This window comes from Phalacrocorax carbo, chromosome 2 (assembly GCF_963921805.1).
Source record: "Phalacrocorax carbo chromosome 2, bPhaCar2.1, whole genome shotgun sequence".
In the NCBI taxonomy this organism is placed as follows: domain Eukaryota; kingdom Metazoa; phylum Chordata; class Aves; order Suliformes; family Phalacrocoracidae; genus Phalacrocorax; species Phalacrocorax carbo.
Window position 1 is genome coordinate 164058886 of NC_087514.1, and position 22478 is coordinate 164081363.

The following is a 22478-nucleotide window of genomic DNA, read 5'->3' on the forward strand; positions in this document are numbered from 1 at the left end:
CTGAAATGTTATCTATATCTAAAATGGTTCTGGCATTGCTTTTTAAAAGACTAGAAATACTTCAGCAATGTGCACAATATAAAGCTTCTTACTTTAATGTGAAACTGACTACACTTAACTAAATTGTCTGTAATATTATAACTTTTGCCACACATTCAAGTTTACTGATTAGCAAAAATAAGGTAACCTTCCTAAAGAAAATGGGATACAGACCTCAAGTGTGTTTCTAAAGTCACTGCACTTCATCAAAGTGAATAACCTAATTTTGATCTGTATTGATAAACTTCAGTTGTCATGGAGATCAGCAGGATAGAGAACGTCCAGTGCCTAAGGCCATGCATCTTTATGGATTACCCATGGATTTGGGTACAGTGTTGTATCCTTTATCAGGGTAGCTTAATTACTGGGAAAGATAATGGGTTTGGAGATTCAGATAATTTTTCAGAAACCTCAAATTGAGGTTACAGATAACTTGGGAACATCCAAATTAGACCATTCTGGTTGTTTTCCTTTTCCTTCCCATGTTACTTACAGCTAAGTTTGGTTTTTTGAATGTGTTGTTAGGGTGAAAGGGATAGATCTGGAATTTTGCTTGCCCCCAAATCAGTTTGCACCTTTGTTTCTTTGAATTGGTTTCTTAGTGTAAAGATAAACATGGAGGTGAAGCAACTGGTCATGCAGCAGTTGTTGCGAGACTGCAGACAATGGGGAATAATTCTGACATCTCTGATCTTGAACGTGCTTTCAACTTACATCAAAGCTTGATGCACACCAGCATCCATAGTCTTCCATTTACTTTTTGCTACCATTCACATTTTTGCCTCTACCATATGAGAACAAAAGGAGTTTAATTTCCCCCCAGTGTCTCTGCTTCTCCTTGCCATTGATTTCTTGTGTCTCACTTCAGCAACTAACATGTTTCACATCCAGTGGTTTTAGTTTTACATCTGAAGAATTATTAGGATGTTCTCTAAGTAAGTACATAGTCCTTAGAGCCTGAGGTATGGAAGGGGCAAGAGAGATGGTGCTATTGCAGTGCAGAAGGTTTTTTGATCTGGAAGGGTGAACTTCTCGTGAGGGTCTTGTAACTAATACTGTGTGTAAAAGGAACTCTTCAGTGCAAACTGGGTGATTGGTTGATTGACCAGGAGCAAATTCTTCCAGCCTTGGAGAGCATGAGTACACACTAAAAGGCCACCAGGTTACAATGTCTTAGTATTGAACTAAGTCTCAATGAAGGTGGTTTAAACAAATCTATACTACTTCAAGATGGGACCAATCCAAAGTTGTGCATGTGGTTTACATAATAGTCTTAGTACCTCATTTTCCCTGCACCTGTATCACTGCCGAGAGACTTCCTCTTAAATAGTCCCAATGAAAACACTGGAGTTGTTCAGCTGATTAGATGCCTGCAAGCCTAGACCTTTTCAACAAAGGCAGCATTCTCCTTTTTCATTAAGGAGGGTTATAGAGATGGGTTGAAATTTGGATCATTCCCTGCAGGGTTTATCACATAACATGTAAGGCAGGTGAGGCAAAACAATGTACCTGAAGCTTCAGAGCTGCAAATTATATAAACTCAGTGTAGCTATACCTATGCTGAGGTCTGCCAGCTGACAGGACTAAGACCTATCTATAATGCTTGAAAATCCACTTCTTGTGGCAGACTCTGGCAATAAATACCCAGTGGGTTTTGCTCATTTGTTTGTTTTAAGGACAATGAGCTTATCACATTCTCAGGAATTTTATGTCTGGATTTGGACATACATATTCTTCATTTCAAAGAGTAAATCTGTATTGAAAACCATTTAAGACTCTCATTTGGTGTGGTACATTTTTCTCACTGAACATGCTGTTGTCTTCTACACTACAGTTATGTTACTGCACCTCCATCAGAATTATTCCATAATGCATGACATTAGTCTATGCTCTGGAGTCAGTGAGAATAACCTAGCTTGTTAAACAAGATCTCTACAGTTAATACGGAAGAAGGATCAAGCCATGTAAACTTGAAGCTACAGTTCATTTAAAGACTGTTTTTGATGGAAGTGTTCTGTTCTCTGCTACAGAAGCTACTGCTTCTCTAGAGCACAGCTAAACATTAAACTTTATCTCTTTATTTGATCTCTGAAGCTTTCTCCATCCTTGTATGTCCACCCTTTAGAAGTTGGCAAAGCCAAGAAAGAACAGTGTAGAGAAGATTTTTGGTTCTCTTTGACCATCTGTTACATCTTCAAGCCTCAGTTCTGCAAAAGGTCAGAACTATTGGACAAAAAGTTCCAGTTCAGATTCATATTCGTTAAACATTCATTTTCAGCCTCAGCTATAGTGAGCAAGCAGTAATCCAGCATCAGTCTCTAGAGAGGTGACAGTGGTTTCCTCACAGACATACTGTTTCTGTGTCAAATTACTGTTGTTATTACCATGGTATCTTTTAGTTACCATAGATTAACTCTAACTTTGGTGGAATTAAAAATGCACTCATGTAAAGTGTATAGATGACATTGAATGATCTCTGTAATGTGGGAGCTTTGTAATCTGTAAAAAACCCTTGTGAGGTTTCCTACATAGGTCCTAGTTTTCAGCTTGAAGTTCATTGACTTTATAAGTACATGGACACAAAAAATGCAAATCTTCATGTTCCTCCAAATCACTGAAAAAAACCCCAATCTACTGAGCTGTGCAAGACACACCTGCTCAAAACAGCAAAGAGAAACAAAGCTGACCTCTCACATGTTAAACCAATGCAAGAGCCCTAAAAAGTAGAAACCAAAAAGTCAGATGAAAGAAAACTACCACCACCGTTTAAAGTCAACTGATTTTAATGTGTTTAGGATGAGGACTGCAAAGGAGACCTCACACTTTCTTTTATATCCAACTTGTTTTCACTTTATCCCCAGGTGTCAGAAGATGATCCTGGAAAACCTCAGACCCTTTAGAGAGGTCAGGGGAAAGTGTTTTTGGTTCTGTGGTGTCAGCAGTAAAAAGTAGAGCTAGATGTAACTAAGACTTTGACAAAAGGTGACTAGCCTAAGACTTTGGACTTGTTTTCAGCTGAAGAGTAGAGAAACAGAGTTGCCTTTTTTTATGAAGAGAACAACAATGGCTGTACAAAAGCAAGGCAACATGAGATCCACCTGATTTAATAAGATAATCAAGCTGGGCTCCTTCCATAGTCAGCAGAGATCTACCTAGTCCAGAGAATAAAATCCTTGGTACAACTTCTTTCATTCTAAACAAGATATTTAAAATAGGTCAGATAAATCTCACTTTATGGTCTGTTTCTCACCACTGACTGCCAAGCTAGCATGGGTTAACAAGATAAAGACATATCCCTATGTCATAAACTTTGAAAATTAGATGAGATGGAACTAAATAATGACTTTGCTGAGAAGCACCCATGCTTCTTCTGTCTGGATGAGAGGGGTGAATGGGTCTGTTTGTGCACATTGGAGCAGGGCCCATAGTCACTGCAGCAGGATGGAATTGTTAAGTCTGTTTTCTGCTCACAGAACCAGTTCCGTTTTCCAAACTGTTTATATCTGATCTGTAAGCCCTGGGTTTTTATAAATATAGTTGGGGTTTTGACCAGGAAACAAGCGTAGCTTCAGGAAACTCTTAGCTATCATGTAGCAAGGAAAAGAAACTCCCCAACCTATAACAGTATCAGCTGTAGGTAAGTAGGCATGTAGCATAAATAATAGATGGTTAGGCTCAATTTTTCAATTTTTTTTCTCTCTCCCCATACAATCTTTCTATTTTCACTTTTGTTAACTTTTATACAAAAAGTACTTTATTTTATTTATTTATTAATAAAGTATTCAGCACTTTATTTCATTGATTTGTTTCTACGTTCCTTCTCCTACTACTACATGGTTGACAATCCTACTTGTAGTGAGGTTATATAGAATTAATTGAGCAGGGTGCACCAAGGTTCTTAACAAGGCACATTTTTAACTTGTATGAATCAAATTCTAACTTTATTGTGTTTCCCAAATGACTCCCCTTCAGCATATTTAGAGACAACCTGCAAACTCTGTCGTTCCCTGTGTTCTGTTAGTGACCTAAACCCAGAACCCTGACCTTTTTCATTATGGAGCTACATGGCCTCAGCTTCATTCCCCTGAATCAGCATGCTTATTTTACTTCTCTTAAGAACCTCTGAGAAAACTACAAGGTCTTTAGAACTGAATTGCAACTACCTTTTCCTCAGATTTGTGTAAACTCTCATTTATATTAACTTTCCAGACATCAAGGTGTTCAGCCTGACAAGATGGTCTTCAGCCACATCATACATCACTCATTTAATCCTGGGAATGTTTAACTTTTTCTTTCCCCTTCCACCCTAGCACCCTCCCTCTTCCTCCCAGATGCAGCTGCAGTCCATGCACAGGACACATGCGGTGAGACTCAGCTTGTTTGCCTTTAGCTGTCTAAAGTCTCGTATTCAAACTAAGCAGTCTAGTCATCGTCTGTGGTCAAACTGAGAGACCAGGGCACCTCTGTAAGAATGCATCCCGTATGTCTTAGACACCTCTGTTACACGGGTCAGCTCAGCCTCTGGAAGTGCCTGATTCTTTCCATGGTTGACTAAGCTAAAGGTGATAGTTCAGTTTAAATTTGTCTTAGTTACACAGAATCACAGAATCCCAGGCTGGAAGGGACCTCAGGGATCATCTAGTCCAACCTCTCTAGGAGAGCACAATCTAAACAAGATGGCCCAGCACCCCGCCCAGACGACTCTTGAAAGTGTCCAACGTGGCCGAGTCAACCCCTTCCCTGGGGAGATTATTCCAATGGTGACTGTTACATATAGCTAGAGGTGACCAATTAAATTCTGTGTGTGCCTAAGAGATCTGAGGGTCCTGCCTTAATTAATATAAAGTTTTGATATTCATAATATCATTTATATTAATTTTCTCTTATTTAGCTATTTTTTCTTCCTTCCCATTTCTTTCTGGTTCCTGCCTCCTATGTCTCTTCTCTCTTTCTCCCTTTCCTTCCACTAATGCTTCTATTTTGATAATAAATAAATAGAGTTTAAAAAAAAAAAGTGGAGGGAAAAAAGGGAAGAAAACTATCAATTCTGTATTCTGAAGATTTTGTGTCACTTTACAATATCTAACATCAGAGAGATGATCCTACCTAAATTAGACAGGATTGCAGAAAAAATGCTAACAGCACTAAAACATGAATGTTTTCCTAAGAACTGTTAGCAAAGTTTTCCATCATAAGCCCATGAGTAAACATCCCCTCTTTGGGTGGGGAGCAGTAGTTAATTCTTAGTTACTATTTTCAAAATCAAGTCCACCTTTTTTGATAATTCTGGCAAATATCAAGTGCTGTCATCTTAGTTCTATTTACTAGAAAAACCTATAACAAAAATCAATCCCTGCCAAATAAAACAGGGCATAAGCAGGAAAGGAAACATGGGTGGGGATATTTTTTCCAGATTACCTTGGTGACATTAAGCATGTCGTTGAAGAACACAATCCCTTGCAACACCCCATGACTAAGAGCTTTCAAAGTGATTATTGATTTTTAGATGTTTCATTTTCAGTTTATGTACCTTAAAATGCCTTCATAAGTACTGTTTTTCAACATATGCTGAGCAGCCCTCTTGTGGTAAAAACTGGCTTGATAAAATGTGTCTCAAGTCTCAGCAATAGTAAAAAGGAACTATCTCTAAAACTTGCCTCCTTGTTTTTGATCAGTCCTAGCTGACAATTATTGCACGACTGAGCCCTGTGAAGAGCAGAGGCCGTGCAAAATTTTATCACAAAATTGATGCTTTAAAAAACCCAGTCATTTTTATATTTAATTCCTTAGCATCATCCAAGAAATGAGATTCATTCTGCAAGTTGAAACATGATTACTATTTCTATTTCCTGGATGTGTGCATGCCACAATACTGTATTCTTTCAAGCTCTTATGCTACAAGCTTTAATAACAAAGCAGCTGTCAGGTTTTGATTATCCAGAAGGAACCAAAACAAAACAAAACTCCAGTAAATGGGATTGGCTTAAAGGAGCTAACAGTAGGGAGAAATTTAACCTCTTTTCAGTTTATTCTGTTTTACTGTTCATTTTATAAACTGCATCCTCCTTCTATGGCTAGGTGAACATAAATCATAGGCTGCTCATATTAGCAGAGCAACAGAAACAGAGTTTGATTTGTTTGAATGAAGGTAGATATTTGCCTTGTAGGCAATTACTTTAAAAGAAATCATCATACTATCCTTTATAGTCAATGGAGATTTAGTCAGGATAGTCAGTGGTGTTTGGTGTGCTGTTCATCCCACGCTAAAGTGGGCATCTATAATAGGTCAGATATACCCTGACCAATAAGTGTGTATTTCTTTCTTGGCTACTTATTCTCTCTGTCGGTTCTCAAGGAACTGAGGATGCCCAGTTTACTTAGACTTCTATACTGTAAATATCCAGCCTTCCCTGAGGTGAATTGCACCAAAACAACCCTGTGTTCAAAACAAAACAAAACAAAACAAAACAAATCTCCCCTCGAAAATCAACAAGAAATTACTATTTTCCATTCTCATGTTTTTCAGCTTAACATAACAGATACAAAATCTCTGTCCCTCACATCCCTCAAAATGGCTTTCCATGTTAGTTCAGATTACCCTCTTGACAGCTGATTTGAACTAGCCTCTCTCTAGCTAGTTGTAAATGTAAACATCCCATTCTCCATAGCAGCTCTTTCTATACAACCTGTAAGAGATCATGGTCCTGGTCCATAGTATATGTGCCTGCTGCTTTTATAGCCACACCTGTCTTAGCGTGTGTGACAAAAAATAAGAGATACCTCTGAATTATGAGTCAGACATGCATTTTCCATACTGAACTCCCCTCCACATGCATCAAGGAAGCTGGGCAAAAGAAGTGCTTTGGTCTCCTTACTAGTACTCTTCACTAAAAGGAAGGGATCCACACTACCTTGGGTACATACACATGAAAATGAGGAACACCTGATCCAAACTCATCTTAGATTAATCCCCATCCTACAAGTTTGTGTTACTATTTAATTGTTCTCCACAAGCGTGGAGTCAACTTTCATTTAATATATTGTTCTGTTACCCTCTGTACAACACCAGACTGCAAAGGTCGTGTGTATTTCGGAAGCGTAACGCTGCCCGCCTGCCTCCAGGTTGTTTGATCCTTGGTTTCTCTGTGAATCAACACATCACAATTGCCAGCGACAGCCAGTGCATTTTAAATTTTTGTTGTTGTTGTTTGTTTATTTTTGCTTCAGTCAAGCAGCTGGTTTGTGCTGTAATTTCATTCTGTCATGTCCGCTTTCCATCTTTGTGACGTGTCTCATGAAATGTGTTGAAAGTGACCTACCTTGGCCTGTTCACAGTATGCTGAAAAAAATGCTAATCTTGTCATATTTAGCAGCTGCGTTCAGAAATGCTACTGTAAGCCTAAGAGGGCTAACCAGCACTCTTGCAAGATGTCAGAACTATCAACCATTACCCTGTAAGTGTACGCAATCCTGTGACATTACTGTGTTTGTATGACGCATGTTGCAAGTAAATGAATGGATATTATCAGAGGGGTAGTAAACAGAGAACAAGCATTCATTTAGTTCTTGTTGCATGTAGAATTTTTTGTTGTTCTGTGCTTTTGCTGATGCACCACGATCAAGGATTTTAAGGTCATTTATTTTTTTAAAAAAATTTGTAATTATCACTGATGCTATTTATGGCTTTGGGTAGTGTCTGTATAGAAACTATTAATAGTTTCTCTTCATTACGCAGCAAAGAGGTGAGAGCTGGTCGTACTGAGAGTAAAAGTTTCACCTGAAAGTTTGTTAGAATGGCAGGGGCAGGGCAGGATTGAAGGAATCAGAATCTCAGCTGGTGTAAAACAACTTATGTCCATTGGACTGAGCGAAGTTGCGTTAGTATACACATGGGTGAAGAAAGGCTAAGGTTACCCTAATATCAATATATGATGAGTCCTGTCAGAAGTCTTTGTCAAAGATTTTCTTGTGGAGAGTGAGGCATCTAGAAAAGTGAATAAATGCCATTTAGTCTAGAGACCTGTGAATTAATCGCTTCCTCATAGTGCCCCCCACTCTCCGTTACTTGTACAAGAAGCCCACAGGATTCGTTTAGGTGAGGTGTACCTTTCACAAATTTATTATACAACATGTTTCCTGATGAACTTTCCCCTGAATGTCACAGCAGTGCAAATCAACACTCTGAGAGATGTCCTGCCACACAAATCCAACGCTCCAGCCTTCTGCTGAAGAATACTTAGCAGTCAGCTTTGACACCATTTCAGAAAAAAGGTTGTTTTGCAACTTACAGCTGCTTATTTTGTTACGTTTGTTAGCTAGAAAAAGCCAATTTAAAACATGAAAATGTTTTCTCTGTGATTTTACATCTCCTCAAGTTATTTAAGAAATAGAGTAATGAAGAAGCTCAAAAGATTCAGTCAACAGACTGACACTGTGCAAAAGCAGATAGAAGAAATAGAGAACACTCAGCAGATTCATATTCTACACTGAGAGAAGCTTAAAGTGTAAGAACAGTTAGGTAAAACTAGGACCTACATTTAGGAGGAGATAGTTTGAAATATGAAGTTCACTACTTAATCTATAACCTGATGCGGCACAAACTTCATGTTGGGCCTTTGCAAAGACACCAATTTCAGATTAAGTGCAGTGTTTCAGAAAGATGGCAGACTGACAACTCTCTAAGGTGAAATCCTCTGCCTAGTCAATGGCAGGAAGAGTTCAGCGTAAACAGGAGCCTGGAAAAACTCTGTACACTTCCAATAAACATAATTAAACCTTCTATTTTTTGTGTTAAAATATGAACAACTTAGTAACCTTCCATTGCTTTTCAAGTCCTTGGTCTGAAGATGTGATTTATGCATGGGAAAATTAAAAGCTGTAATCAGTTTTTGGTTTTAGGTGTTACCTCAGGTCTTTGAATGTGATCCTATAGACCTAATTAAGCTTTTGGAAAAGACATCTATCTGTCAGGGAGATTACTGACGTTCCTGAAAGTCACCTGTTAACTATGTTTAGCATCCTTTTAATAAAATAGATACTTTGGTTTATTAAACACAAGCTATATTATGCATTTCATCACCAATGACATCCTGTATCTTCATGGTTTTCTCTTTATCCTTCTATTTGAAATATTGTCATGATTATTTTTTGTACATATCCATCACTGAGTTACAGCCAAAGAGATGGGGGTCCTCTAATCTAAACTTTACAAGTCTACAGTGCAGCAATTTATATGACAAAATCAACCTAGATTCCCTTTGTAGTCAGTGGAGAGACTTAGGATGTGATTCCTCAGAGCATTCCTCAGGGACAGATGATTCGTCCTTGTGCGTAAGTGCCTGTTACTCTTCAGTGACAATAAAGGGAATGCAGGCGTGAAGTTACTTTAACTAAAAATAGATGTCACGATAGCAGATATCTCATAACTTTAAGCTAGTCAATAGATACATCAATAGATGTATTCAGTACATACCTGTGGGGTTTAAAACAGGAGTCCCCTCTTCTTAAAGAGGCATCCATGGCAGGCAAGAACTATGCCTTAAAAGTGCATTTTTCTCTGCATTAGCTTTAGAGACAATAAGTTAATAATTTCTTTGTAGATATCTACACTATGTATGTCCAAACTTTGGTGAGATGAATGTTGTTCTACATGACTCCCACAGGCCTTGATGTCTTCCCTGCAAAAGTTTACATTTGACCAATTTAATTTCACTTAAGACTTGGCATTTAAACTGCACAATTTTACTCTGAAGAGGCAGGCCCAAATAGCAAAACAACAGCTACACAGTCTTTCTTCAGAGGCTATAGTTTGAAGACCTTTTGCTTCTTTTGGCAGTCTGTGATATTTCATCTCAAAAAAGTTGGGTGGTTAGAACCTCTAAGACCAAGGCAACAAACTCCGCCAGAGTAAAAGTTATTCTGTAGTTTATCCTCACCTTAATAGCACACAGTGTCATCTGACAAATCTTACATAAGTTACAACAGCTTTTTTGAGCTACATGACTTTGCAATTAGGCCAACAGAGACAGCTACAGTCCCAGCAGAAATGGCAGAAGGCACACCTTCAGTGCAGCAGAGATACCTGGAACCGATGGGAGGATACGCTCTAAGCTACAGTTTTCTCCTCTCAGAGACAGAAACAAAAGAATAATAACCACAAAATTCCTTACACAATTTCTTCTGGAGCTTCAGGTCCCCTGAGGTAGAGGACCCATGTTTTCTGATAGCCTCCTTCATTAATTCCAAATGACATTATCATGTATCCAGATGAACAGTTCTTACAGTTGTATCCACAGGTTCTGAATCTAGAGATATATCTTTGTTACACCTCATTCGCCAACACTGGAAGAACCTATTTAGTCCATTTAGAAGCCATTGATCCTTGTTCTCTGTGGCACAGTTGCCCAAAATATTTCTTATGGCTTTTTTTTTTTCATCTGATGTACAGTTACTGTTTTTGTTCAGATCACAACATTAATTTGTCTTCTAGAAACATGTTTTAAAATGCAGAATAGGAACACACTGGGACATTCAGTAGAAACCACTGGAAATTCTACGCAGCAACACAATGTGATGTTCATTTTCATTTCAGTCCATGCCCATTTATGTCCTATGTGATATCCATAGACATTTCAGCAGTCTCCTTAATACATGAGGATGTGCAATGGAAAAATAAAGACAAGGTCCCTTCAGATACTGGTCAAAGTTAGACGTTTCTACCTTCTATTCCTTTTACTATAAAGATGTCTTCCCCTAATTCAACAGAGGAGGGAAGAAAAACAGAGGACATCATTACCTGTGTCTTTTTGTACTAACACCGTGGAAAGGCCACATTCACAGCCATGCTATTGGAGAAAATCTTATGTTTAAACTGTTTTTAAAGAAAATAACAGCTGAAAAGTACAATGTCAGCCTCAATAACTATTGAAGTACACTTGCTTTTTTATAAAGTAAACTTAAGACATTTCTCTACCTGTTGGAACGTTAACAAGGTTTTTGCTAGACCTTTAGGAGTACGTACCTCTTCGGAACAGCCAGTTTAAACCCAGATGAGTGATTATTGTCCTCAAAACTTTGGGATACATCCCCTGAGTTTCTTGTTTGTCTGAAAGAGTGTGGGAAGAAAACAGCATGAATATCTGGCGGTTTCACTCCTGAGAATTTCTCTGTGTTCTTTAACATCTTCATTTCACAACTGTACATAAACTTACATGTCTGACAGGCGCTGCTTTAAGTATTCTTTCTTCCTAATACGTTTGAAAAAGCACAATTCATCATCATCCACACAGTCATTAGTAATCTCTCAAGTTTTTCTTATAATTAAAATCTTCTTTCCTCTTTATAGATCTTAATTATCTATAAACTTCAGAATGTGTTACTTCTTATGTTTTATGTATTTTTTCCTGACTTTTATGACAACATTGAAGACAGAATCTCAAATAAGTTGATGATGACATTATATTTCAAGATCCTACAAACTAATTTTATGATTAATGAGATATAATTAGTGCCAGAAAACTGACAATAGAAAAACTCTTCCTTTGAATCTTTCCCAAAATTCATCTCCTATGACTGCGGTGAGATACAACATCCTAATAGACAATTATAGTCTGATTTAAATCAAAATAACATTTATCCTTTTGTTGTTGCTATCATTAATTCTGAATATAAAGGGTAACAGATTTTGAGAGATGATACTTTTTTATCCAGTTTACTACCTTCACTTGATTTTTTTTGATTCCATACCTAGTTTAAGACACTTATGTTCTTTAGTTCCTTTTTTTAAAATAGAAATAATATTCTACAGTCTTTTCCACAATGTTTCTGTTCCTTTTCATTAATCTGATTATATGTCCATACAGAAAAAGAATAGAAGGGACCTTGAAAGGTCTTTTAGTCCATTAGACTGGGTCATTCCTCTATCGCTTACTTTTCCTGGAGATCACCAAAGTTGGAGACTCTGTATTCTCTTCATCAACCTGTTCCAAGGTTGTTCATCTCCTGGTAAAAAGCTTTTGGTCAATGTCTAACTTGATAGTTCACAAGAACTGCATCCTCTGGTTTGTGGGGTCTTTCACCAAGACTTGAGATTTGGTGTGTATCAGACTAAGGAATCATGTGTGTTTAGCACAATCTCAAAGCAAGGCTTGTGACGCGTTTATTACCATTAGTGCACAAAGTATGACTGAGGGACACCAGGTGTCCCCTTTCCAGTTAAGTGTTGGATATAACAGGATATGTTCACAGAGTTCTTGGAGGTGTATTAATTAAGTCATCACTTTCAGTAAGACAAACACACCATTTTTTGGATATTGTTGAGCATGTATTAACGAATTCAAACGTGACTGCAATAGGCCATATAGATATAAGCAGAGTCGATGTTTGAATTTGAAAAATTATGCAGCTCTTCCGAAACTCTTTATGGCTTTTTAGCTACTTTTGTCCTCCATCTACCTCCTTAACTTTCTTGAAGGAAATGAAGCATATTTTTTCCCCTTCATAAATTTCCTGGATGTTACTTTAGGCCATTTTGTTTATCTCAGAATCCCAGAATGGCGGGGGTCGGAAGGGATCTCTGGAGATCATCTTGCCCAACCCCCTGCTTGAGCAGGCACACCCAGAGCAGGGGGCACAAATATAATAAATATGCCTTTATAATAAAGTACTTGCCTTATTTTCAGATCAGCATTTGCTTTCTCTTGGGTCTTTTTTGCTGCTCAATCAGGAAATGACACTGACCAACACTGATGCATAAGTCTTGGCCTGACCCTGCTTTTGGGGAATTTAATCCATACTAAGTTGAGTGCTTACAGGTACACACATTCATTTCCAGCCCTTTTGTTTATACCTACTGAGCTTGATTTCTCTCTAAAACCACTTTATTCTGATGCAACGGAAATTAGTAACACCATGGAATTACACTTAGGTTTCCAACAGTATAAATGACACCAAAATCAAGACCTTGAGGAACAGTCATGAGTATAAGAACATAGAGGGGGTTTTTTTAGCTTCATTTATATTGCTGTTTTGGAATTTTTTGCTATACAGAAATAAATTCACACACACACACAAATTAATTTCAAACACTCCGCTGGGATCAAGCAATTGATGAGAGGTTCATTATTGTGTTATGGTAGCAGTCTGAATCCCTTAGCAAGATTACCCTCCTCATGTTTAGCACGGCAGAAAAAAATCCCTGCTTATAGTAATGCAAATTAAAATCACAGTGCAGAGTATTAAGCATTACTAATATGCTATTATTGTAGCAGTGTGAAGAAGTGGGAGCAAACTACAGTGCGTGTGAAATCACTGTTTGGGAACAAATGGGAATGTTGTATATTTGTTTGTATAATTACACAGTGTATGTATTTCCCAAAAGGGAGGCAACAAAATATTTTCTGTGTTTTCTTCTTTAATTAAAGTACAAGTTGTTTATTACAAGGCTGCATTAAAGTTCTTTCACTCTATTATAACAGGAGACTGGCTCGCTCTACGCTACTGCTTATCCCCTTGTTTGGAATTCACTACACGGTGTTTGCTTTTTCTCCTGAAAATGTCAGTAAGCGGGAGAGACTAGTGTTTGAACTGGGACTGGGATCTTTCCAGGTGATTACACAGTGAATACTGCTTTTGTTAAAAAGAAATCTCTATGCATTATAACTATTTTGCATGCACAGTCCTCAGACTGTGTGTTTATTTATGTTTTTATACTGGTATTTTGGTTTTGTTCGTTTAACTCCAGCTATTTTCTATCATTTACTGAAGTATTTGAATTACAATTTTTTTTCTCCCATTTACCTAGGGTTTTGTTGTTGCTGTTCTCTATTGTTTCTTGAATGGGGAGGTAAGACTTTTAATATTTAACCTCCCCCACCCACCATCCCCATCTCATTTCCTTGTGGGAATAACTGCTATTCTAATCCTTCACTGTAACTCATCATCTACCATATTGCCTAATACCTCAGGCTGACTGTCACATTGTCACAGCAAAAGAAAGAGGATGTGTGATGTCTTTATTAAAGCAAAACATTGGCCTTGCCAGAGATGATGGCTCAGTTTAACGCTCTTTAACAGAGGTAGGGACTGTACAACTCTTTGGTTGTGTCATCCCAGGTGCAGAACTTTGCACTTTTCTTTGTTAAACCTCGTACAGTTCTTGCTAGCCCACTCTTCCAGCCTTCCTGTAAGGTGGTTCTCCCTTCTGACATGTCCATCTCACCACCCAGACCGGTGTCATCAGCCAGCTTGGTGAGGGTGCTTTCAATCCCATCATTCAGATCATTTATGGAAGTGTTGAACGGTGTGGAATCCAGTAGAAATCCCTGGACAACCCCACTAGTGACAGGCTGCCAGCGAGAGTAAAAAATATTGTTCACCACCCTCTGACTGCAGCCTGTTAGCCAATTTCCTACCCAATCTATATCTTGCCAGTTTGCCTAGGAAAAGCCCATGGGAAACAGTGTCAAATGCTTTGCTGCAGTCCTGGTAAACATCCACTGCTCTCCCCATGTCAACAGGAAACATTATTTTGTTGTAGAAGATGATCAGGTTAGTCCGACATGATTTGCCTTTGATAAATACTTGCTGGCTTTTCCCAGTCACCTGCTCCATTCGGTTTGTGATGGTTTCTAGGTCTCATTCCATTATTTTCCCAGTGACTGAAGTAATACTAATGGGCCTGTAGTTTCCTGGGTCCAGAATAGAATAGAATAGAATAGAATAGAATAGAATAGAATAGAATAGAATAGAATAGAATAGAATAGAGCCTCATTTGGGCCCTTCTTGTAGGTGGGTGTGCCGTTTCCCCTTTTCCAATCAGCAGGGATATCCCCTGATCTCCATGACTTTTCAAATGTTATAGACAGTGGCCTTGAAACAATGTCAGCCACTTCTCTTAACACCTTAGGGTGGATTCCATCCGGTCCCATAGATTTATGTGGGTTGATCCCCTGCAAGAGGCCATAGACCAGACCCCTTTATCCATTACTGGTAAGTTGGCACCTGTGTTGTCGTAGCTACTTGATCCTTTGACCTGGGGTCCAGCTGCACCAGTAAAGGCACAGGCAAAGAGGGTATTGAGAACCTCTGACCTGTCAGCATTTTTAGTGACTAGTTTACCTGTGCTGCTTAGCAATTAACCTATGTCTTCCCTGTGCTTCTGCTTACTGCTCACATACCTGAAGAACCCTTTGTGTTCTTCTCGACTTTTTTGGCTATTTTCAATTCTAGCTGAGCTATAGCCTTCCTGACTGCATCACTGCATGCCCTAGCAAGGTCTTTATAGTCCTTGATGTGTATTTGGATGCTTTTCCATAGCTGGTATGCTTCCTTTTTTGCTTTTAAGCAAAAGATCATTCTTAAGACAGCTGGTATCTTATTCTGCCTTCTTCCTTTCCCTTTGTAGGGGGTGGACTGTTCTTGTGCTTCCAGCTTCTTCCTGAGCCTTCTTCCCAGCACTCACAAGCTTCTTTGCTCTCCATGGATTCTTCCCATGGAATCCCTCGCAGCTGGGCCCTGAGCATGTTGAAATTGGCCCTTCTAAAGTCCAGGGTCTTTGTCCTACTACTGGTCTTCAGTGTGCTCAGCAGTACCTTAAACTGCACAATGTTATGATCACTGTATCCAAGGCTACCATCTGTAGTTATGTTGTCAAGTAAGTCTTCTTGGTTTGTGAGCAATAAATCTAGCAATGCTCTGTTCCTTCTTGGCATGTCCAGCATCTGTAACAGGAAGCAATCCTCAACGTACTCCAGGAACTTGATGGAGGACTTGAGTACCACTGTGTTGCTTTCCCAACAAACGTCTGGGTAATTTAAGTCACCCATGAGTACCAGGTTCTCTTGGGGTGAGACTTCGTTAAACACCTGAAGTAAGATTTCATCAGCTTTGTCATCCTGATTGGAAGGTTGGTAACAGATACGTAACAAAAGATACCATTTGGTGGACAATCTTTCTAATCTTGATCCAAAGGCATTCGATAGAACTTTTGTGGTCTCCATAACTCACCTCCATGCACTCAAATTTCTGACTAACATAAAGTGAAACTCCATCTCCTCTTCTTCCCTTCCTATCTTCCCAAAAATGTTTGTAGCCATCCATTGTGGTCTTCCAGTTATGTGAGTTTTCCCACCAAGTTTCTGTGTTTTCTATAATATCATAACTCTCTGACCAGGCATGGCGCTCCAGTTTCTGCTATTTGCTGCCTTAACTACTCTCGTTAGTGGATACAAACTTAAAGTGACTGGACTTAGGGTTCTTGCCTTTGGAGAGGGTTGGGGGAGCATTCTTCACTACTCTGGTAGGTGAACTCATCCAACCTGCTGCTTATGAATATGCAGATGTCACAGCTTTGGACAGTTCTTTAGTTTAAAGTACGATTCACTAAGCCAGCCAGTCTGCTGGTGAAGATTATCCTGCCTCTTCTAGGTAGGTGTATCCCATCTGTCCCCAATGGGCTGCATTCATAGAAGAATGTCCTATGACTGTAGGAAACAAAACCCCAGCAATGACACCAGCCACAAAGCCAGGTATGTATCTGCATGAGGCATCAACTTCTGCCTGTACCCCTGGCTCTGACTGGCAAGATAGAGGAGAAGATCACTTGGGCATCTGTCCCTTTCACTTGTGTCTCCAGGGGTCTCAAGTCCTTCTTGATTTTGCTCAGGCTTTGCTTTACCATAACATCGGTGCCCACGTGGAAAGAAGAAGGGGATAGTAGACTGTGCCTTTAACTAGTTACAGCAATCTCTCTGTGGCATCCTGGATCTTGGCTCCTCACAGGCAGCACACTTCACTTGACTGTATATGAAGCCCACAGACAGGTGCCTCAGTGCCTCTCAGCAGAGAGTCCCCCACCACTAGCCCTCGCCCCTTCCTTTTGCAGCTTTTAGTATGTGCTGCTTGTTCAGTTTCTCTCTGTGAATACTGGTCATTGCTTTTGTCCACTGACAAGGCTCAATATCTGTTGCTGGGTGGTACATAAGAAGAAGGGGACTGAAGTGATAACCTGTTCCCACAGGGTCACCAGATACCATGGTGTCTCCTTCCCCAGGGTTCTGTCTGTTCTCTGTTGAAGCTCTCTGGTAGTCCTTGGAGGTCAGTGCCACAGGGCCCCAATATTTCTTCTTGCAATGTCTCAAATAATACGCTATCTGTTTCTTGTTCACCCTCCCTAACACAGCATACCCTGCTAACTTCCTCCTACTGCCTGAATGATTCCACCAGAGCCCACCTTGCGCCGGTGGAGCTCCCCCGTCCTCCACCCAGGAGGTGCAGTTGCAGTCTTTGCGTCCCACCACCTGGACAACAGCTTCCCTGCGAGGAAGCTCTGTCTGGGTGGCTGTTTCCACTCTTCCCAGGCTAGCCTGGCTAGGCAGCTGGTTTCTGTCTGCTGCAGAGTGCAGCCCTTACCTGGTCTCTACCACCACACTTCCAAAAACCTCAAAACACTGCCTAATAAGTCTTTCTAATTCCCTGGAGACCTCCAGGTGTTTGGTCGGCTTGCACAGCCACCAGCTGGCTTGGGTGACCATTGGGGCTGCAGCCTAAACCTGCAAGTGAGCAGGGCACACGGCAGCCCAACAACTGGCAGAGTGCACAGCCCTCCTTGTGTGAACGGTCGTGCAGCCTGCTGCTATCGCTCCCAAGAGATGCTGTGCCCTGTTTGCACTGCTGGTCAGGCAGTCCCCAGGGCCTGGTTACGTGTGGCTTCCCGCAGTTTGACCTGGCCGTGGGACCAGCTGGCCCAACTGTTGCCCACTCCTCTCGTGAGACCCGACCCCTGCCAGCCAGTCTCTCCACATGCACAGCCCAAGGGTCTCAGGTGCCCAGAAGCCCCCTCAGACATCCCCTGGTTACCTTGCAAGCCTCACACTCCTCTCAGCACACGGCAGCTGCTGCTGCTAGTGTCAGCTTCCACATTTGTTTATTTTCTGATTCACCCATTCTAATCTGCAAGTTGAAATTCCTCTGCCTTTGTTTATCAGGCTCGATACTTAATTGATTTCTGAATTAATGGAAAAACCCTCCTTCCTCAAGGCTGCCTTAAGATGAATGTATACAGTTCATCCATCCTCTCCTCCACTGACGTACATCTATTGTGCAGTCCAACAGGAGAAGACTTCTAAAATCACCCTTATTTTATTTTCGAGGAAGCGGAGACCATCTATTTCTATCAGTTTTAGTTCAGTAAGTGTTCTATGCATGTTCACATACAGCGTGCAATAGCTGGTCTCTGTCACAAAAGGTCTCTAACTCCTTGATCCAAGTGATTCCTTCTCAGATCCCTATAACAATCTCTTCAAGTTCATTAAACAATCTTATAGGTCATCTTTGCTTATGGGCTTAGTCAAGGTAACAGTTAAAGGAGTCGTAGGTAAATGTTAAAGAGTTGTTTGTGGCTCAGTCTCATGTAGCTCAGAATGCGAATTCTGGACCATGCCTTACTGGAATCAGTGGCTGCATTCATACTTCGCCAGCTGGCGTTACTGGATGCCCCCATCTCCCACCTACAACTGTTGTTTCACCTGTTATCTTCCACAAGTGCTAAAAGAATAGCCAGAAGGTCTTGTCTAAAACTAATATGGAGATACGCACCTTCCAAGGTGACATGCACAGTGTGTCAGGTTTCCTGTGACCCCTTCGAGCGGGGGGAAGGGCGACTGTTCTTAGCCAAACTAACACAGCCAGGTTCATTAAAAACCATTTTACCTCTTAAGACATTAGACGATGACTTGTGCTTCCACTAAATTACTTAGGATAAGAAAGGGTTCACCTTTGGTATATTACACTGTTACAGATGCAAACATTATTTTGTTTTTACAGAGGTAATATACCTCCATATTCTATCTGATCTATAACTATTTATACTCCAACAAAATCAGGAATTTAGAGGTACTAGAAGGAAAATTTAAGTTTTCCAGCTGGACTTCTCCCCCCTGTTGTTAGTGTTCATGTAGCTGAAGAACTTGCTTAACATTTTGGCACATGCTGAGCCTTTATGACAATTGTACTAGTCTAGGGATATCTAGCAATGACTATTAAAACAAGAACACCTTTGACACAGCAGCTTACTAGAGACTGGAAAAATATGCTGAGAAAATACCTCTACATATTTCCTGGCTTTTATGTTATTTCATTCAGAAATATGCTGCAGGTTACTGTCAGGAATGGGTAATAGACTGAATAAATGTCTGTCTGAGCTAGTATGATCTTATATTAAATGCTTACTATCTTATGTATATATCTACACGCATGCACACATAGCAAGATTGCCAGGAAATTGGTGATGAATGCAAAGCAGAAAAGCTGTAGAATTATTTACTTGCTTTCTAATTGGATTTCTGACCATGGATTGCTTTACTTCTGGTGATTTACTGTGGGTGCCCATGAAAAAAGCTCCAGGGAAAGGAGGCTGTCATAGGTGTATTTGAACCCAAGAGCTGTCATCTGCTTAGAAGTGATCTGAAAGCAGGAGGCAAAGTGTTCAATAAACACGTATCCATTAATGGCAGGTGAGAGACAAACTGTCTTTGTGGACAGGTCATTTCATTACTTTTGGTTGCTGGTTTCCTTGACTCCTTGTTACGCATCTGGTACTGGCCATTGATGAAAACAGAAGTTTTTTCCAAGAAACTAGCTAAAGAACCATGGTGGAGTTAGTGCAGAACAGGTCTTCTATGCACTTCTGGCTGATCCTAAATTATCTGAAATCAGAGACACAGAACCCAGGCTGTTATTCCCACTGGGTGCCTGGACCTCTTTCAGACACGGAGAAGTTTCTTCAGATTTTGCTGAAGTAAGGAGTTTAACAATAGCCTTAAAAATTGTTCTGTCAGATAGTGGGGTATTTTTTCTAAACTTGATAATTTGTCAGCATGTCCTCGAGCGGCTAAGTACATAAAAAATGACCTTTTGAAGTTTCTCCCTAAAGGTGCAATCAGAAATAAAGAGAAAATGGAGGAGCTGGAAAGTCAACCGGTATTTTGCTGTGGATTTCAAACATCGTCATCCTTCTCTAGCGAGCAGCGGAGTGAACGGGGGGACACAACTCTCCATTCTGAGCAAGAGCAGCTCTCAGATTCGGATGTCCAGCATAATGCGGAGAACCTAGCGACATGAGCAGCTAAGGAAAACAAATCAATCAACAAGCAAACCAAAAATCATCCCTTTAAAAGAAAAAAATATCAGTTTGGTGGTTGGTGTAGGTCTCTTTGTTCCCTTTCCTTTCATTCTTCTTTCCTTTCCTTTCCTTTCCTTTCCTTTTCCTTTCCTCTTTCCTTTCCTTTCCTTTCCTTTCCTTTCCTTTCCTTTCCTTTTCCTTTCCTTTCCTTTCCTTCCTTTCCCTTTCCTTTCCTTTCCTTTCCTTTCCTTTCCTTTCCTTTCCTTTCCTTTCCTTTCCTTTCCTTTCCTTTCCTTTCCTTTCCTTTCCTTTCCTTTCCTTTCCTTTCCTTTCCTTTCCTTTCCTTTCCTTTCCTTTCGCTTTCTTTCCTTTCCTTTCCTTTCCTTTCCTTTCCCTTTCCTTTCCTTTCCTTTCCTTTCCTTTCCTTTCCTTCCTTTCCTTTCCTTTCCTTTCCTTTCCTTTCCTTTCCTTTCCTTTCCTTTCCTTTCCTTTCCTTTCCTTTCCTTTCCTTTCCTTTCCTTTCCTTTCCTTTCCTCTCCTTCCTCTCCTTTCCTCTCTCTCTCCTCTCCTTCTTTTCCTCTCCTCTCCTCTCCTCTCCTCTCCTCTCCTCTCCTCTCCTCTCCTCTCCTCTCCTCTCCTCTCCTCTCCTCTCCTCTCCTCTCCTCTCCTCTCCTCTCCTCTCCTCTCCTCTCTCTCCTCTCCTCTCCTCTCCTCTCCTCTCCTCTCCTCTCCTCTCCTCTTACCAACATTTCCTTGATGTTTCTAGAGCTGAAAAAGCAGAGGAAATTTGTGTATATATATATCTTTTTAACAATCACTGTAAATACCCAACTGTACTCAAGGCCATTAATATAAAAATGTTTAAAAGATAAACAACAGGCCAAACCCACCCACCCAATGATTTACATTTCAGAGCATCTGCAAGTAATCCGTTGTCAGTCAGGAGTAACAAGTGATTGCTGTGCAGCTGTGATCCTTGGTTGCCAAACTGATACTAATCTGTGAATGGACATGACCATTGTTATTTTTCAAATCAGTTTCCGTTTTGGTTTGGATTTGCCTTTTTTTTTTCCTACTCAAATTTACCTTAGCCTGTCCCTGTCTTTCAGCATGTGAATTTTTGCAGTGTTTCTCTTTGAGTCTTAGGGTGGAGCTAATATGCTTGGGTTAATCAAAACCAGCTGATTGAGGAAGAACTCCAGAAAATGAAGTTCATGGCTGGATTTAGTCAGATGTTCCCAGTGGACTTAAAGGAACTGCTGTGCGATGTGAAGCTGCATAGCTACCATCAGTCAGTGAGGGGACTCCAGGCAAGAGAGATGGGATCAGCTGTGCTTTTCTGTACCCAGGGACACTTTCTGAGAAAGCTTTATCTTCTAGCTAAGCTGTGAATTTTCTAAAAGGGCCATGCAGTTGAGATATATCCACATTTTTGGCATTGACTGATTGACTGGTTGATTGGATTCTATGGATAAAAATAACTGTCCCCTCCCTCCTACCTTAAGACCAAAAGTCAGTTCCAGGATGGCCTTTCCCTCCAGATAACCTTGAACCCTCTGCATCCATATCCAAACGTGGCATGTTTTTGGGTAGTGCTGTCGCACAGAGTGTGGTGCCTTTGCAACCTGGTTTACTTCTGTGTGTTGACCTTGTGAGGAACAAGAGGGATCTGGCATGATCATCTTGGAAGGTAGAAGTCATCTGCATTTGGTGAGCAACTAAACTCAACAATAAGATGGTATGGAAATGTTGTGGTTTAACGGCAACTAAGTCCCACATAGCCTCTCACTCACTCCCCTGCAGTGGGGTGGGGGAGAGAAGCAGAAGACTAAAAGGGAGAAAACTCATGGGTTGAGATAAAGACAGTTTACTCGGTAAAGCAAAAGCCGCGCACACAAGCAAGGCAAAACAAGGAATCACTCACTGCTTCCCCTGGGCAGGCAGGTGCTCAGCCATCTCCAGGACAGCAGGGCTCCATCACATGTAATGGTGACTTGGGAAGACAAACACCATCACTCCGAACATCTTCCCCTTCCTTCTTCCCCCCTCTTTATATGCTGAGTATGACGTCATATGGGGTAGGATATCCCTTGGGTGAGTTGGGGTCAGCTGTCCCAGCCGTGTCCCCTCCCAACTCTGTCTGCCCCAGGCAGAAAAGGCCTTGACTCTGTGTAAGCCCTGCTCAGCAGTAACAAAAACATCCCTGTGTTATCATCACTGTTTTCAGCACAAATCGGAGACACAGACCCATACTAGCTACAATGAAGAAAATTAACCCTATCCCAGCCAGAATCAGCACAGGAAGGAAAAGTTAAAACTT

General features: G+C 40.5%; 1 protein-coding gene across 1 annotated transcript in view; it reads left to right on the forward strand.

Moving 5' to 3' along the window:
* ADCYAP1R1 (ADCYAP receptor type I) overlaps positions 1-20263 on the forward strand; it is a 146409-nt gene extending 126146 nt beyond the window's left edge. The window contains 5 exon segments of the mRNA XM_064445140.1: positions 7410-7493; positions 13515-13644; positions 13841-13882; positions 19970-20129; positions 20132-20263. Of these exon segments, the coding sequence (XP_064301210.1) occupies positions 7410-7493; positions 13515-13644; positions 13841-13882; positions 19970-20129; positions 20132-20157 (442 nt within the window). The 3' untranslated portion in view covers positions 20158-20263.
* The last annotated feature ends 2215 nt before the right edge of the window (positions 20264-22478 follow it).